This window comes from Monodon monoceros, unplaced genomic scaffold (assembly GCF_005190385.1).
Source record: "Monodon monoceros isolate NGI ecotype Baffin Bay Population unplaced genomic scaffold, NGI_Narwhal_1 Super_Scaffold_9, whole genome shotgun sequence".
Lineage (NCBI taxonomy): Eukaryota > Metazoa > Chordata > Mammalia > Artiodactyla > Monodontidae > Monodon > Monodon monoceros.
Genome location: NW_021703786.1, coordinates 22,440,634 through 22,458,332, shown reverse-complemented (window position 1 = coordinate 22,458,332; position 17,699 = coordinate 22,440,634). Strand labels below are relative to the sequence as shown.

Here is a 17,699-nt window from a genome sequence, read left to right as displayed (position 1 = left end):
CCTAAAATACTAGCTGACCCCAATCTAGTCAGATCCCTTCCTTTCACAGTTTAGGAGACAGTGAAGTCATTTATCTGCAGTGACTCACTTATTCACTGGAGAGCCAGGCCTGGAAACCAGCTATCTTAACTCTCAATCCAGTGAGCACTATTTGCACTGTACCCTCCTCTCCTTTTAAACCTAAACAAATCTAATTCTTTCTTAAAAAGCTTATTTTTCATTCCTTCTTCATCTTTGTCACTTTCCCTCAATTCTCTGTTTTTTTATGGTTTCAAAGAGCAGTTATCAAACCTGGGCAATAAAGGCCTTGCCAATGCATAGTAAGGTGCCCTGCATGTCACAGACCAATAAATCTCTGCACTTCAAAATTTTCTGCAGAAGAAACAAAAGAACAAACAAAAGTCCAAATTTGTTATTTTTTTAATAAGAAAAATACTTATAAGGTACTTTTTAAGCTGATAAACTGAAGAGTAATATGAAAAGACCAATGACAATGAGAATTTTTTATTTTCTCTTATTCACATTAAAACAAAATTCAAATAAAAACTGTAACAGCTGGATGAGTGATAGAAATTTCTGGTTATCATTATGGCAATATTAATGGTACATTATATGATTTTAAAGCAAGGTTCTAGCAGGGTACTTTTACTAAAATGGTTCTATATGCTAACACACTAAGATGGTTTGATATGTTTTAATAAAAAGAGAATATATATATTTCATTAACAGTAGGCAGAATGATATAGAAATACACAACATGAAGTGCAGCAAAAGCTTTGTTAAAAAAAGAAGCCTAAAGTCTTTCCCTTTTATACGTTATATCCATCTATGAATCTTTTAAAGATTAAACTATGGGAGATCTATACTTGGAGTATAGATTTAAGTTAAATAACAGTTACACAATCCATTTTAATTTCTTTGTATTAAAAAAATCTTCTGGCACAGCCTTCGTTTCACAGGTTCAACTTCTTATATTAAATGAAGAGCTACTGACAGCTTTTATAAAATGTAAATGTTTACTGTGAACTTAACAAGTTTTACTAAACTAAGCTTTACCATAGTAATTCCTAGAAAAATGAACATCAGTTGTTCTATTGCTTTTTTTCACAAAACCAAGAAATGTAGTAAAATATATTTTGGAATCAGCACATTTCTCATTTCAGATAAATGACATTAGAAGAAAAAGAAAAAATATTGCAATAACCGAACTGAAAAACAGGTCAGTCCTTTACAACTCCAAATACTCACAGGCAAACTGAACTAAGGAAAAGCAGAAATATTCGATATCAAGCACTATAGCTCTGAACCAGCCAATGGGGAACTACTGCTTTATTCTAGACTGCAATTGAGTTATGGTTAGTGTTACCTAAGTCTCTTAAAACATTCATTCTTTTTCTTATTTTGGCAATAATATCTTTTTCTCTGATCTCTGAATCTATCACTATTTTATCAAATAATCCAAAATAATTTCTTTACTGCCTCTTTTCCTTATTAAATTGTTTTCCTTAGTCTTATTTTCAGTTTCTTTCTGCTTCATCATTTTCAAAATTCTTGTCCCTTCAAATATAGTATTTAAAGACTTAGCAGACAAATACTGGAAAGATCAGCCAGGAGATCTGAAATTCTATGCGCTGTGGCCTTTGTTTCACTAATTGTATGTAGTTGTACTCTCCGGCGGCGTAGTCACATGACTCTTTTCTATTTGCAAGCCAATTTCTGAGAAAAAGTCTTTGTCATACTTTGCCAAACATCTCACTCATTGTCAAAATTTGCTCAGGCTACACTTTTTCTGCTTCCCTGATAGATCCCCCAGGCAGAATTAATTGCTTCTCCCTTTCAGCAACCATATACATATATGGCTAATTAGAACTTTTGTTATTCAGCTAATTGTTTACATGTCTGTCTTCCCTTACTAGATTATGGTAGATTCTTGAGGGCAACTAGGAAATGTCTGATTCATCTTTGATAACTACATTCCTTTAGAGTAAATCAGAGTGCCCTGCATGTAATGCTCAATACAGAACTAAATTCCAGGCTAGTCCTACTTAGATTTAGAAATCTGTCTGGCTCTATCCTCACCTTCCTCATTGCTCTGCTTAATGTTTAACAGACATCACTATGGTAATATGCTTGGCTCCAATGATGTTCATAAAATCTTTCTTCAGGTACTGCTGATCCTTTACTTTTTTCTATAACACGTATCACTTTCTACTGTATTGAATACTATATAAATTACTTATTTATTCTGTTTATTTTACTTTCCCTGGTGAGAATGTAAGTTCCACGAGGGTGAGAATCTTTGTTTTGTTTATTGATGATTCTCAAGTGCTTAGAAGAGTGCCTGGCATATATAGCATATGCTCAATAAGTGCTATTCTAATGACTAAATAATTGTATTTAACATACACGTTGTGTTTTGCCTATATTTAAACAATCAATGAATAACAAATTAGGTTTTGTCTCACTGGGTTATCTGAAAGCTAAGGATGAAGGAGATGGCTATAACAACAATGCCTTGTACATCATCATCCCATAAAAACACCAGTGATAGATCTATAGGGACACATATATTCCCACCTTGTAGTGCTACTCTTACTGTGAAATTGTCCTGGCAATTTTTTTGAGATAATTCTGTCAAATTAAATCAATACTATAATATTTAATGAACACTTTCTAGATACAAATATAAGAATTAGTCAGGTAAGTTGAAGTGAACTGATGAAATAGGAAAAACAAGTCAACAATAAAAAGTTTTATGTAAAAAGAAAATGCTTTAAAAAAGTAAGCCCATAAAATCTATGTCATTAAAAATCCTTGTTTTCAGAGAAGGAAGAGGGAAGTGGAAAAAGGGAGCATATATTTTTCTGAGATTTCATCAGATTGGAACAGCTGACTCATTTACAGAACATTTAACTGACATACTTTTTGAATTTAATACACAAGTGGGCAGGAAGAAATCCAGCAGATGACATTTGGTACAAAACATTCCAGAGGCAACTCTGTATTACAGAGTTTGGAATCAGTTTAAATTGTTTCTTCTTCTATCAGTTGCCACTAATGCAAACAGATTTTAGTAGCACAATTGCCATTCTGGCTGACCTGAGCAGGGAGCCTGGAATGACACTTTATGTTTGCTACAGCCTGGGCAAGAAGCCACTCTGCTGTTCTTATACCCTTGGTTCATAAAGCCAACATTCTGACTGCAGGAAAGCCCATTTCTGATTTTATTTTTTTTGGTAAAATCTTTATTACAGTTTCCAATTGGATTCATTTAAATCCCCCAGGATTCCCATTTTGCATTTACCTGATTCTTAAGATCCTTCTCTTACGAAAATGTGCAGCACCAAACATTAAGAAGCAGATGGTGAGAGTTTATATTTTAACTGACTTCTGTTGTTTGCATGTTTCCCTGATAGACTCTTCATTTTCACACAAAGCACTGAGGACAGCTGTTGTAAGTGAACATTTCCTGCTTCTCATATCCCTCCAATTCATTGCCAATCTCATTTTAAGACATCAAAGATGACCACAGACAGCCTACTCTGATAATTTCTGCCATGCAACCACAAGTCCACAAGGGTTCTCTGCTTCCTTCCAACACAACAGGCTTAAAAATATGCAACAGTGATTTACATTTTGAAAACAATAAAAGACAGTTTTTATTTTTTCATATCTTACGATTTTAATTTAAAGGTGCATAAACTTCTAAATTTATATTCAGAAAACTGAGCTGCTCCAGGAAAAACCCAACCTTTAATGCTAGACTGCCAAAACTCACCTTTAATCACTTCAATCATTCAAGATAAAAGTTTTTATGTTTTCAGTAAATAGTACTATTTTCATTTGTGGTATATGGAGCTTTTAATTGGTACATTAACTTTAGACTTCACTTGTTTAAGAATCTTTATGTTGCTAAAGGTATATAGCTAAATCTAACTGACCAATATATTTATTCAATCAGACCTACTTTAGTAATCAACAAAAAGTACATGATTGTTTAAAAAATTTCATTACATATGTTACTTCAATACATTGTAGTGAGTTAAAATCTCAGAAAATATTAAAAAAAATAAATCACTATAAACATTTTATATGTGCTGACTCCATTCCCTGAAAATAAAAGTGTTATAAAAGCCACACATCCTTTCCAATTCTCTTTAAAATCAAGAATTATGGAATAACACAGTTTTACTCCTCAGAGTTCAATCCAGCATCAGCCCCATATAATTCCTTGACAATTTCCTGGTCGTGACAAATGTGGTCCTGTAAAGATGCCACAAAGCTCAAGCTAAAGAGGATGCTTCTCTTCCCCAGCTGGGGAGAAGTCTATAACACAGCAAGGACCAATTAAACAATTAATTCCCTAGGTTTTTAAAAATGTGATGAAAATGGTATTTTCATATCATTATTCAACATTAATTGGTCTCTAAAATAAATAATTATATCACTCATACTGAGATAAAGTTTAAAAAAGAAGGAAATTTAAAAGCTGAGTTTGAACAAAGCCTTTTATTACTGGCATTCATCACTCCCCAACCCCATTCATATACTTAGAACAATTTAATAAGTAAAATATACTGACTCTTTTCCCTATTTCAAACTCATCTCATATTTGAAATCATCAATCATTCCTGTTCACCAAGGAGATTTGAGTATTTGATCTTCCCCCAGCTTGGGGAACCACTTCTACGTACATTAGAAAGTAAAGGAAAACATATATATCTAGAGCTAAAATGAGAAGAGAGGACCCTCCTGAGCTAATACAATTTACTTTAAAAACTGATTGAGGTATCTAATCACTTAAGCTACTAGAGATTGTGGTCTTATCAAATATTTACACACATTATACAGTTAGCAGGTGAAAGTAATTTTGTCCTTCTACATTCTGGAAACACTTTCAACCTATAATCTATTAAATTTTGAAAATAATTGAGTCGTTTGGTTTACTTTCCTGCCTCTGTGTGAGGATCTGAAACCATGGTTTCCAGATACAGAACATGGTTACAGATACAGATACACGGTTTCCCATACAAACTACTCCTTGACCTATGACTTGCCCTGTAGGCAATAGCAGGTCTATTTGTATTACGTTCAACATTGACAAGAAATAATTCTCTGATGAAGTATTTTGTTCAACATAGTCAGTAAGTGCTCCTCCAACAGTATAAAATCCTATTCTCCAGGACAGATCTATTGAAGAAGCATGATCAGTACTGCTTAAGAATCTGAAAAATCTCTGCTAGCCAGAAAGGCCAGTGTTATGAGATGACCACTGTGATAGATGAAAAACTCATCAATAATTAAGGTTTATCGGAATAACAATTTAGACTAATATTATCCCTTTTATTTATGTTTTAACATGAGGGAGGGTAGAAGGAAAAGAAGAAGGAAGAAAGCATTTAAGTATGTAAGGAAGTATTTTTCAGTACTTGAGTTAAAATAAACTTCAATAACAAAGAAAAATCAGTGTTTTATAATACTTGATATAAACAGTTTTACTTTGTTAAAATGATTTAAAAAAAATGGCACCAAAAGCATGGTCCACAGAAGAAAAATCTGATAAATTGATGTCATCAAATTTTTTGTGTTTCAGATGAATGGATAAAGAAGATGTGGTATATACATACAATGGAGTACTACTTAGCCATAAAAAAGAATGAAATAGTGCCATTTGCAGCAACATGGAAGGACCTAGAGATTATCATACTAAGTGAAGTAAGTCAGACAGAGAAAGACAAGTATCATATGATACCACTTGTATGTGGAATCTAAAAAACGATACAAATGAACTCATTTACAAAACAGAAACAGACTTAACAGACATAGAAAACAAACTTATGGTTACCAAAGGGGAAAGGGAGGGGGGAGGGAAAAATTTGGAATTTGGGATAAACAGATACACACTACTATATATAAAATAGATAACCAACAAGGACCTACGGGGTACTGTATTCAGTATCTTGTAATAACCTATAATGGAAAAGAATCTGAAAGAGCATACAAATATATATGTATAACTGAAACACCTTGCTGTACACCTGACACATTGTAAATCAAGTATACTTCAATAAAGGAATAAAAATTTAAAAAAATTTTGTGTTTCAAAATACATCAATAAGAAAACAAAAAGATAAGCAACAGAGTGGGAGAAAATATTTTACAAACACATCTCTGATAAGGATTTGTATGCAGAATATACAACAAATTCTAACAACTCAATAATAGGAAGACAGACAGCCCATAAAAAACAGTTATTTCACCAGAGAAGATATATGAATAGCTAATAAGCACACAAAATAAACTCAACATCATTAGTCACTAGGAAAATGCAAATTAAAACCACAAGACAGCATTTCACATCTGCTAGAATAACCATAATAAGAGGTAAGACAATAACAAATGGCAGACGGGAGGTGGAGAAACAGGAGTCTCCACACACTGTGGGTGGTGCAGTCGCTTTGGAAAACAGTTTCGCAGTTTCTTAAAAAGTTAAACATAGATTTACCCTATGATCCAGCAATTCCAATCCTAGGTATCTATTCAAGAGAAATGAAAATATATATCCATTCAAAGACTGGCACAAGAATGTTCATAGCAGCAGTATTCACAATAGCTAAAAAATGGAAAAAACCTCAATGTCCATCAACTTGGTGAATGGACAGATAAAATGAGGTAGAGACGTACAATGGAATACTATTTGCAAGAAAAAGGAACAAACTTCTGATACACCTTAAGTAAATCATCCAGTTCTTGAAGTTATTTGGATATTTTTAATCAACACTAAAAATAGGTATTTCTTCAAAGATCTAGTGATGTCACCTAGGACTGCTATTTCTAAACCAAAGACAAAGGAAAACCCTTTTAGAAAGACAAGAGCTTAAATATATACTTTATATGTATTTTAAGTTGAGGTATAATTTATATACACAGTGTACATAAATCTTAAGTATTTAGCTCAATAAATTTTTATCTATGTATACACCCATGCAACCACCATTCAGATCAAGATATAGAAGGCTCCCTTAATTGATATTCCCATCAAAGGTAACCACTACTTTAGTTCTTCACCACAGAAGTGCCATAGTTTTGTCTGTTTTTCTGAACTTTATATAAATATACATACTTCATAAAGTGCGCACTCTCCACGATGTTGTCTATAGCAGTAGTACATTCTTTTTCATTGTTGTACACAATTCATCAAGACTGTTGATGGACATGTGGATTAATTTCAGCTTTTGGGTATTATAACTAAAACTGATATGAACATTCTTATATTTGTCTTTTGGTGAATATAAGGACTTATTTTTGATGGCTAGTCTATGCAGGAGTGGAATCACTAGGTTTTAGATAACATGCACATATAGCTTTATACACCTTTAACAGATCTTGCCAAGCAGCTTTACAAAGTGGTAATGCCAATTTATTAATATACCCCCATCAGCGATGTATGACAATTCCAATTGCATCACATCCTCACGAACACTTGGCATTGCCATTCCTTTTAATTTTTTTAGGTATGGGTATAATGGTATTTCATTGTCAAGAACTGTGAAGGATCTGATATTTTATCCTACTTGTAAGCTAACAAGCCTGGATGCTTGAGGAAGAAGACATGAGACATCTAGGTCATAGATGAAAGACAGTTTATTACTCAGAGGAGTAACAGTAGCCAGAGTATCGACATTGTGTCAGTTATGAGCCCTAATTCCCACAGGGTCATACAAAGAGGGCTCGGTGAAACTCGCACGTACAGATGGTTGTATTGCAAGAGAGACCCTCTGTGCCTATAGACTAGTTTGCATTTTCTAGGATTTTATATAAATGTAATCATATAGTATGTACTTTTAAAAAATCTGGCTTCTTTCACTCAGCATTAACTATTTTGAGATTCATACATGTTGTTGCAGTATCAGTTCATTCTTTTTACTGCTGGGTAGTATTCACTGTAAAGATATGCTTAATTTGTTTATCCATTCACCTGTTGATGGGCATTTGGGATACTGACAATTTGTGGCCATTACAAATAAAGCTGCTATGATTTGTGTAAATCTGGGTAAGAACATATGCTTTCATTTCTCTTGTATAAATCTTATTGATTTTTGACCTCACATGTCTCTTACATATATTATAATCACATGTAGCTATATAATATATTACGTATATAATATGAATATTATATGTATAATATATATTTTTTAAAGAACCATAATATTAACGTTTTACTAAGAAGAGAGGGGAAAGTGGCTTTTCCTTTTGTGTTTGAATCTGAATTTTTATTTTATATATATTATATAATATATATGAATCTTTAATTTCTAGAATATGTCAGCAGGAACCACTGGGCAAGGAGATTATAGCTCATTTCTTGTTTTGTTTTCTTCTTTATATCTCTCTGTATTAAAAAATCTAATAAATGTTATTTTTTAAGGTAAAAAAGAAGAAGATCTCTCAAGCCACTCTCTCAACTCTATTGATATAACCTGGCAATTCAATTCACTATAATTTTGCACAATACCAGAAGCTTTTAACTATTTTCTCTAACTCCAGGCTTTTGCCCTTCAGTCCATCTTATAAGGGATGGATACATACAGTCATTCTTTTGAACTGCAAATGTGATAATATGGCTCCTGTTTAAACTCACTATCAACAAAGTAAACCCAACATAACATCAGAGTGCATAAGGTCTTTGGCATCCCTTTCAACATCATTTTCTACCATTCCTTCCATATACCCCAGGTCCTAGTCATGGAGAAATACCAATTATATGCCAAGTTTTTTAACTTCTTGGTGCCTCCTTCCTCTTTCTTCTCTTAGTCCTTCTAGTGAATTCTTATTTGTCCTTCTCTGTGATGTTTTCTGTTCTTCTCTACCCTACTCTCCCCTTTGCACTTAGATGCTTCCTCCTCTGTGTTCCTATGGTACTTCATAAATTACTGTATTATAGCATTTATCACACTGCAGCCAAATAGGTTACCAAAACAACAATCGATGTCAATTAGAATTCCCTCCTGTAATTCTCCCAAAAAATCTTAATATTTGCTTCAGTCACTGTTCCAATGGATATGCAAAAAGTTACTGACGTACAATTGTAGCCACAAGTATGATGATGACTACAAACAGTAAAGTTGCTAAATGGCAGTTTGCAAAAAATATACCATGAGAGGTAGTTAAGAAGTCTGAAAAATTCACAAATTGAATAATTCCCTAAAAGTTGACCACAATTTAAAAGATTTTATTAAGTAACTAGAATAACAGTGCTTACAAGATAAAATTCTAAATAGACAAAAATCTTACAATCCATATAATGGAAGAATGTACTCTTCACCTGATAAAATACTGCTTGCTTTTTAAAGTTTTTTAAAAAACATATTTCAAATTATACTTTTACCCGGTGACTAAAATACCTGGTATAGAAACCTGGGTTCTATGCAGTCAATTTCTTCAATATCTATTAGTTAGAGAAATGTCTGATAACTTATTGATGCTTCTGACAGCTGCCTTATGCCAATTTCTGGAAAGCAACAGTGTTAGAAACCTTTAGAGACAGTGAGGGATGAATTGTATCTGTCTAATTAGTCCTGTACAACTTTTTGTAAAACCTAAAGTTAGTTTTTGCATAGGGTAAAATAATGAATCTTTACAGACACTTATGCTCAAGAAGGGAAAAGTATTTTATAATCTCTTCAGTGAACTAAAAAGAGAACAAAAGAAGCTTATACCTCTGTTTCCTACTAAGTGCTCAGTGTTCTTCTCAAATAACAGAGCCAGAATTCTCTTAGAAATCACTGCAGCTTAATTAAGAAGTAAATTGGGATGTACCATTAAGGCTTGTAGCTATATTTTCCACTTTTATGTAAGCAAGGATTTACATGTTTCTCTTTTGGATAGACTGAATTTGCCTAGCAATTTCTCATAAGTTATAGCAGTCTAGGATTCTAAAAATGATGTCATGGTTGGGGATCATCATATTGAAAAGAACCCAGGAGAGAAAATTTTCTGTCATTATATAAAAGTGAATAATCTTGAAAAATTAATATTAAAATCCTCTGCAGTTACTGATCTTCCAGATGAGCCACGCTCCTCGTAATCACATCTGATGACAGATGCTGATGGTCTCCAGAGGACGGAACAAAGAGTAATGGTTTAGAAAAGGTACAGAAGGGAGATGGGAAAGGCAAGAAGCATCACACCATCATCTGTGTAACATAAATAATTACATCTGGAAAGAGCTCCTGACTACAGTAAGTATTTTATTATCTTGTGTCAGTGAGATAAACCCATCCTGACACTCATCAGGCAAGTAAGAAAGACAAACATAACTTTGATTTTGTAGCATGGACAAAGTCCAGATGATGATGCATTTTGAAAATGTCAGAATGCCCAACCGTTCTGCAAAAGTTCTGGTCTGAATTATTAAACAGCAACTTAGCTGTATTAAAAATATCCCTTGACGTAGTTCTGAACAGCTGCTAAAGAATAATGGCTCCATATTCCAGCCACTTATTATCTGTATCATCCCCTTATGACTGAGACTGCTAGTGGTGTTTGAGTTATTCTTTAGCAATGTAGGTACCTGATGATTCTACTAAGGGAAGATAGCCAGTGTACTGTGAAAATACTGAGCTCTTCGAATGGGGAAGTTGAATTCTTGCCTGCTTGTCACTCTCTCAAACTACAGGTGATGTTTCTGGTAAAATAAATTCTACTGAAATATACTTCAATTTAATAATGTTTTTAAAATTTTATTTTGGCTGCACAGCGCAGCTTGTGGGATCTTAGTTCCCTGACCAGGGGTCGAACCCAGGCCCTTGGCAGTGAAAGCTCAGAATCCTAACCACTGGCCCGCCAGGGAATTCTCAAATAATGTTTTTTAAAACTAAAGTTTTTAAAATCTCAAAGTGAAATCCTTTGAAAGAATTCTGATGTGAGAAAAGACTTTTAACAGCTTGACAATATACTTTATAGGTTCTCTTTTTGATTTTATGTGTTTTTATTTTATATTTATATTTTGGTTTTCTTTTAAGATTTTTTTTGATGTGGACCTTTTTTTTTTTAAAAGTCTTTATTGAATTTGTTACAACATTGCTTCTGTTCTATGTTTTGGTTTTTTGGCCGAAGGCATGTGGGATCTTAGCTCCCTGAGCAGGGATCAAACCCGCAGCCCCTGCTTTGGTAGGTGAAGTCTTAACCACTGGACTGCAAGGGAAGTCCCTATTTTATATTTATATTTTGGAAGCAGAACTAAACAATCACTTAAGGAACACAAACCTTCCCCCAGGTTCAAAAAGATATACACATGTATATTACCCAAACATAAAAGAATAGCTTAGTTGAAGAAGATGAATGGAAAATTTAAATACTGTGAGAGCAGAATTTATCTTCATTTCAATATATATGCCAATAAAATGGTGATTTAAAACAAATAAAACTTACCTGCTACTGAATTTGGCCGTGGCATAAGATAAAGAGGAATAGACTGTACTGACTGTGATAAAACTGTTTCCAAATTCCTCTCTGGGATCTTATTCAGACTATAGGTGGAAGCCGTCATGTTTTCATCTACTCGATATAAACAGGAATCCATGCTGGATTTTTGAGACTGCCAAGGCTTTATGTTTCCTCCAGATCCTAATTCTTTACTGCTTTCCCCAACGTATTTTGTGCGTTCCATGTTTTCAGAATAGCTTGTCAAGGTAGCTGAAGAAAAGAATAAAGTGAATTAAAAAAGAAAACCAAACCTAGAGGTTAATCTGTTTACTACTCTCCAAATACATGACTAGATAATGACAATATCAGAAACATTATTTTTAAAAAGTTACTGATGACTTCATCTCCATCATGAAGTTTAAACAATTGAAACCAAAGTATAACTCTCTCACACAGGTTCTCTCTCAAAGATTTATTTTTAACAACTCTTTTTGAATGAATTAAACAAATTCATATATCAGTACTAAGGGGCCTACAAATAGGGCCCATCAATGGTAAAAACTGTGGAATTTCATCAAAAGGGAATTCACATACTTTTCATGGATTGCTGGAGAGCCCTAGAGGTGTCAAAAAGATCTTTATAGTCTTTTTACCCTATATTTTTCCTTCCTGGCCCTTTATATGAAACAAAGAATTAGAGAATATAGAAACATTCCCTAAGTAGACGCTAATATAGGAGAAAGAGTCTGTCTAATTAAGGAAACACTACAAGGCCTCTGTTTTTAATTAAAAATTCAGTTCATATATTTATCTTTCAGTCATAAATAGCCCAACGGATCCTAACCTTTTTGCCACCAAACACAATGTTACACCTTCCCCAATGAGATTTTATGGGTTCTATAGCATACTGTATAATTTCTAAATATGTTCAGTGATAAGATATAGGTGTAAATTTATATTATGTGTGTATGTGTCTGTGTGCGTTCTTTTTAAACAGATGCATGCTTCTTTTCCTAATTTCTGGAAATTGTCTTATTACTTTAAAATACATTTAAACATTTTTCTTTCTGTAAAATTTGACTGAAGTATAATTTCATTCGGTGTAAAGATGTGGTGATTCAGCTGGCTTTTAATTCTTAGCTAGAGGCTTGGAGTTCACACAGCTGCTAGGGTCAGTATAATGAAAGCTGGAGAATGTAAAACTTCTGTTTCCCGGAGGACTTGTCTACATGTAAAGTGTCTGTTAGTTAACCCTTTGCCTTTCATGGTTTTTTTTGGTGGTGTGTCCCAGCAGAAGTTTTTATCCTTAAGTCCCAAATCAGAGCTGGCTAAGATTCACTTGTATCTGTGTGGTCTTACCCTGGTATATACTCCAGAAATATACCCCTTTTCTCCAGATAAACCCTGAGCACATTCAGTAGGCTCCAAACACTGGAACACGACACCTTTAAAGGTCTGAGAAGGTAGTAATGGGTTTCACTATTTTCAATATTTCAAATAATTTGTAAGTAATAATATGTTTTCAAATAATTTATAAGTAATAATATGTTGACTAGTTACCTAAAACATCAAGCTTCTATAAACTTAGCTGCAATTATATCAAGGGTGATAACATTAGTTATCTCACGTTGAACAGAAATTTTGGCATATATATATATATGTATACATATCATATGTATATATATATATATACCATACGTATATATACATTTGATAAATAAAAAATGAGGTAGAAGCTATTGGACAATGAATAGAGTGATGCTGAAAAGTTTTTCAAAAATACAGGGCCTATCAATAAAAATTATGAAAGTCCTCATTGGTGGTGAAAAGATTTGAGAAACTTTGAATTAGTTCATGGTACAAAGAATTATTCATTGGCCTATGGACCCTATTTTATCATTTAAATGATAAAGTTTATAATAAGGAAGGGCTTCTATGGTCATGGTATTTAAAAGTAAAGACAAGGAAGACATCCAGTTTCCCAGTGTGAGAAGAGCAGTGATGTCATTTTGCACTACAACTGTACTATCTGCATGAACCAAACCTGTTATTACACAGTTCACTTGTTTTTCAAACCCAAAGTATCCCTTGCCCTTTTTCACTAGAGAGAAATGTATCTAGTCCCTGGCACACAGTATATGATCAACAAATATTTGTTGAGAGGATGAATAAATTAGTTTTATTGGATGCTCAATGGTCCAGAACCATTGGGGCACAGAAAGAGTGAAAACAGACAACTCACATAAAATACCAGAAGTAGAATCCTCTGGTTAACCATTCCCATTTAGGAATTTTGTACATTTTTGCTTCATTGATGCTTTTCACAGAATATGGTGACTTTTAGTTTATTTCATTCACTTATCTAGCCAATAAAATTTTATTGAGCAACTAGTATGTGTCAGACTACAGTGGTGAACAAGATAGGTCCTAAATCTTTAATCCCAGAAAAAGGACAATCCTGTGGCAAAAGAGGCCACACACAGAAAAAATGAAGAATCACAAAATGAAATGCTATTTTTTTTTTCTTGAGGTACGCGGGCCTCTCACTGCTGTGGCCTCTCCTGCTGCGGAGCACAGGCTCTGGACGCGCAGGCTCAGCGGCCATCGCTCACAGGCCCAGCCGCTCCACGGCATGTGGGATCTTTCCGGACCAGGGCACGAACCCATGTCCCCTGCATCGGCAGGCAGACTCTCAACCACTGCGCCACCAGGGAAGCCCTGAAATGCTACTTTTAATAACAACATGCTAATGTCTGCACATTAGTCAATTTTATGGATGCTCCTATTTTACTCAACCATTCCTCTAGAGTGAGAACTTATCATATCACTTAAAGTCAACAAGATGAATAAAGCACCAGAGAATGCAATGATATTTTGATTCATGTGGCTACTAAAAGTTTCAAAAGTCTAAAGCCCAAGCAGTCTATATGTCAGACATTGGCCTACATAAATTAAGCACCCCTATGTGCAAAGTTTCTATGAGTGGAGTTGAAGAGGAAGACACGGCCTCTCATTGAAAATTATACATATTTGTTTTCCACTAGACCTATTCTATCTCCATTTTAATTCTCTAGACCTAGTCATTCCCATGTGGAACAAAGAATAGTGGGAAATATTGAGTTGTAAGTAATTAAGGAGATTTTTCTGAGAATTTCTCCATTTTCCTTCCTTGATATAGAAAAATAAATTGCTACCTCAGTATAAAGAACTGCTTACATGGCACTTCTGTTTATATTGCCATATAGGCCAGGAAGATAGTGTGAGGAAGTAGGAATTACAGGCTTATAAACAGGCTCATTGTGAATAAAATTAGCTCCATATATTTAAAAGTTTTATTGAGGTACAATTTACATACCATAAAATGCACCCATTGTAAGTGTACATGGGTACAAGCACATTTGCCTGTCATCTATAATAATTAAAAACTGATAGTAGGGACTTCCTTGGTGGCACTGTCATTAAGATTCCACGCTCCCAATGTAGGGGGCCTGGGTTTGATCCCTGATCCAGGAACTAGATCCCACAGGCATGTCTCAACTAAGGAGCCCATGTGCTGCAACTAAGGAGCACTCGAGCCACAACTAAGGAGTCTGTGAGCCACAAGTAAGGAGCTGCCTGCTGCAACCAAGACCCGACACAACCAAATAAACAAACAAATAAATATTAAAAATAACTGATAGTAATAATTTTTATCTTGATTCACTACTTTGCTTTTGTTGATAAAAACTAAATTTTTAATGCTGGATAATAGTCTTAGGTCATCTGTTCTGAGAGAGAATTATTTTAGAACTATGCACTGTTTTGTAATAATTAGGACCATGGGTTTTGAAGTTATACAGACCTGAACTTGAATCTTAGCTTTGCCTCTTAATATCTATGTGATCTGGGACCAATTATTTTTGAATCTCAGTTTTCTAAGTCTAAGAAAGATTGTTATAGTATTATGTAAGACAGAGTTAATTTACAGCTAGACTGGGCCAGCCCTACACTTATCTCTGGGGATGCCTGGAACTCTGGTACTGACTCTTAGCCAAGATAAGGTCAACAGGGATAACTAATGATTTATAATTTGCTGTTTAAAGTTTGAAACTCCCCTGGTAGCAACCAGGTCTAGTTGTTTATTGACAGCTTACACCTGGACTACTTAGACAGCCTTGCTTAGCTATGTGACCAGAGGGGCATAAAAAGCTTCACTGTAAACTTCCGGGGAGCTCTCCTGAAACCAAGATTCCTTATACAAATCTCGGTGATTTATACTCTGGGGACAGGCACATATTATTTGATTAAGAAAGAACCTGGATATATATGGAATCTAAAAAAACAAAAATGGTTCTGAAGAACCTAGGGGCAGGACAGGAATAAAGATGCAGATGTAGAGAATGGACTTAAGGACACGGGGAGGGGGAAGGGTAAGCTGGGACGAAGAGAGAGAGTGGCATGGACATATATATACTACTAAATGTAAAACAGATAGCTAGTGGGAAGCAGCTGCATAGCACAGGGAGATCAGCTCGGTGCTTTGTGTCCACCTAGAGTGGTGGGATGTGGGGGTGGGAGGGAGATGCAAGAGGGAGGAGATATGGGGATACATGTATATGTATAGCTGATTCACTTTGTTATACACCAGCAACTAACAACAATGTAAAGCAATTATACTCCAATAAAGATGTTAAAAAGAAAAAAAGAACGTGGAGAGCTGCACTTGGGAATGGATCCTCGGTGCTCGCCGGCATTCTCTTTCGCCTGCTGTACTGTATCTTTACTAAAAGCTTTTTGTAAGCATTTTTCTGCGGAGTCTTATGTACCCTTTCAATTATCTGATCCTGTGAAACCTTTACAACTATTTTCTTATAAGATGATTGTAAGGAGTAAGTAATGGTACCCGCCTCGTACTTTGTACTCAATCAATGGTTGTTGTTACTATTATTATTATTATTGTTATTTTAGTTAGGTCAATTATGCAAGAGAAATGCTCTGTTTGGTCTCCTTGATCAATTTAATAGGCAGTATCTAGACTTCTTTAACATATATGCCATGCCATATAAATATAACGCTATAGCTACCAAAAATTTATTAGTGCTAGGTAAGTAGAAGGTGGGAAGGATGACAGAGTCACTGGCACAATAACTGGAGAAACTTAGCAGTGAAGATACAATTGCACATTTCTGAAAACAGGTTGGAGAAAATATAAAAAAATAACTCAAGTTATCTTAATGTTCAAGTTTATGACTCAGGGAGGTGATTTTTTAAACGTAAAAATTTGGATCCAAAAAAGAACATACAACATCCTACTGGAATATATGTTACTAAACGAACAAAGGTCTTTGATTAGGAGTTTCTGATTTTGCTTTTTAGTTACTAATGTGAAATACTAGGAAAACATAATCACTGAACAATGAGCAAAGCTGTAGATGTTTCATCTTCCTAGGTGTTAAGTGATATAAGGCTAAAGGATATAAGAACAAATTTGGCAATAAATCAGAACCTAAAGAAAAAAAAATTCTGAGATTTGATTAAAAGAGGGAATTCAAGAATTATACCTTTCTGGGACTTCCCTGGAGGCACAGTGGTTAAGAATCTGCCTGCCAATGCAGGGGACACAGGTTTGATCCCTGGTCCGGGAAGATCCCACATGCCGTGGAGCAACTCAGCCCGTGCACCACAACTACTGAGCCTGTGCTCTAGAGCCCGCGAGCCACAACTACTGAGCCTGAGTGCCACAACTACTGAAGTCCGCGCGCCTAGAGGCCATTCTGTGCAACAAGAGAAGCCACAGCAATATGAAGCCCACGCACTGCAATGAAGAGTAGCTCCTGCTCACCGCAACTAGAGAAAGCCCGTGTGCAGCAATGAAGACCCAGTGCAGCCAAAAATAAACAAATAAATTAAAAAAAGAAAGAAATTTAAAAAGAATTATACCCTTCTGGAAGGAACTGTGATCTCCAGATAAACAAAAGGCAAGAAACATGCCTAAATGGATCCATGCTTAAATTCATTTTGCTATGTAACACCATACCAAAACAGCCCATTATTAAAACTTAACATGAAAAAGGAACAGGATATAAAAATGTATATCTCACAGAGTTTATGATTATCAAGATTTTTGCTCGAAGCTATATAGGAGCTTATATATAAGGTAATAGGAGATTATATGTAGTTGGTGGTATCTAACTAGCCACATATATAAGACCATTATACCATTAAAGTTATACCAATAAAATAAAAGAGTAACAAATATGGGGGCTTCCCTGGTGGTGCAGTGGTTGAGAGTC

General features: G+C 34.7%; 1 protein-coding gene across 4 annotated transcripts in view; it reads right to left on the bottom strand.

Moving 5' to 3' along the window:
- TANC2 (tetratricopeptide repeat, ankyrin repeat and coiled-coil containing 2) overlaps positions 1-17,699 on the bottom strand; it is a 348,234-nt gene that overhangs the window by 126,039 nt on the left and 204,496 nt on the right. For all 4 annotated transcript variants that reach the window (XM_029212661.1, XM_029212662.1, XM_029212663.1 and 1 more), the window contains one exon: positions 11,434-11,697. In XM_029212661.1, the coding sequence (XP_029068494.1) occupies positions 11,434-11,697 (264 nt within the window). The remainder of the gene's footprint in view (positions 1-11,433; positions 11,698-17,699) is intronic.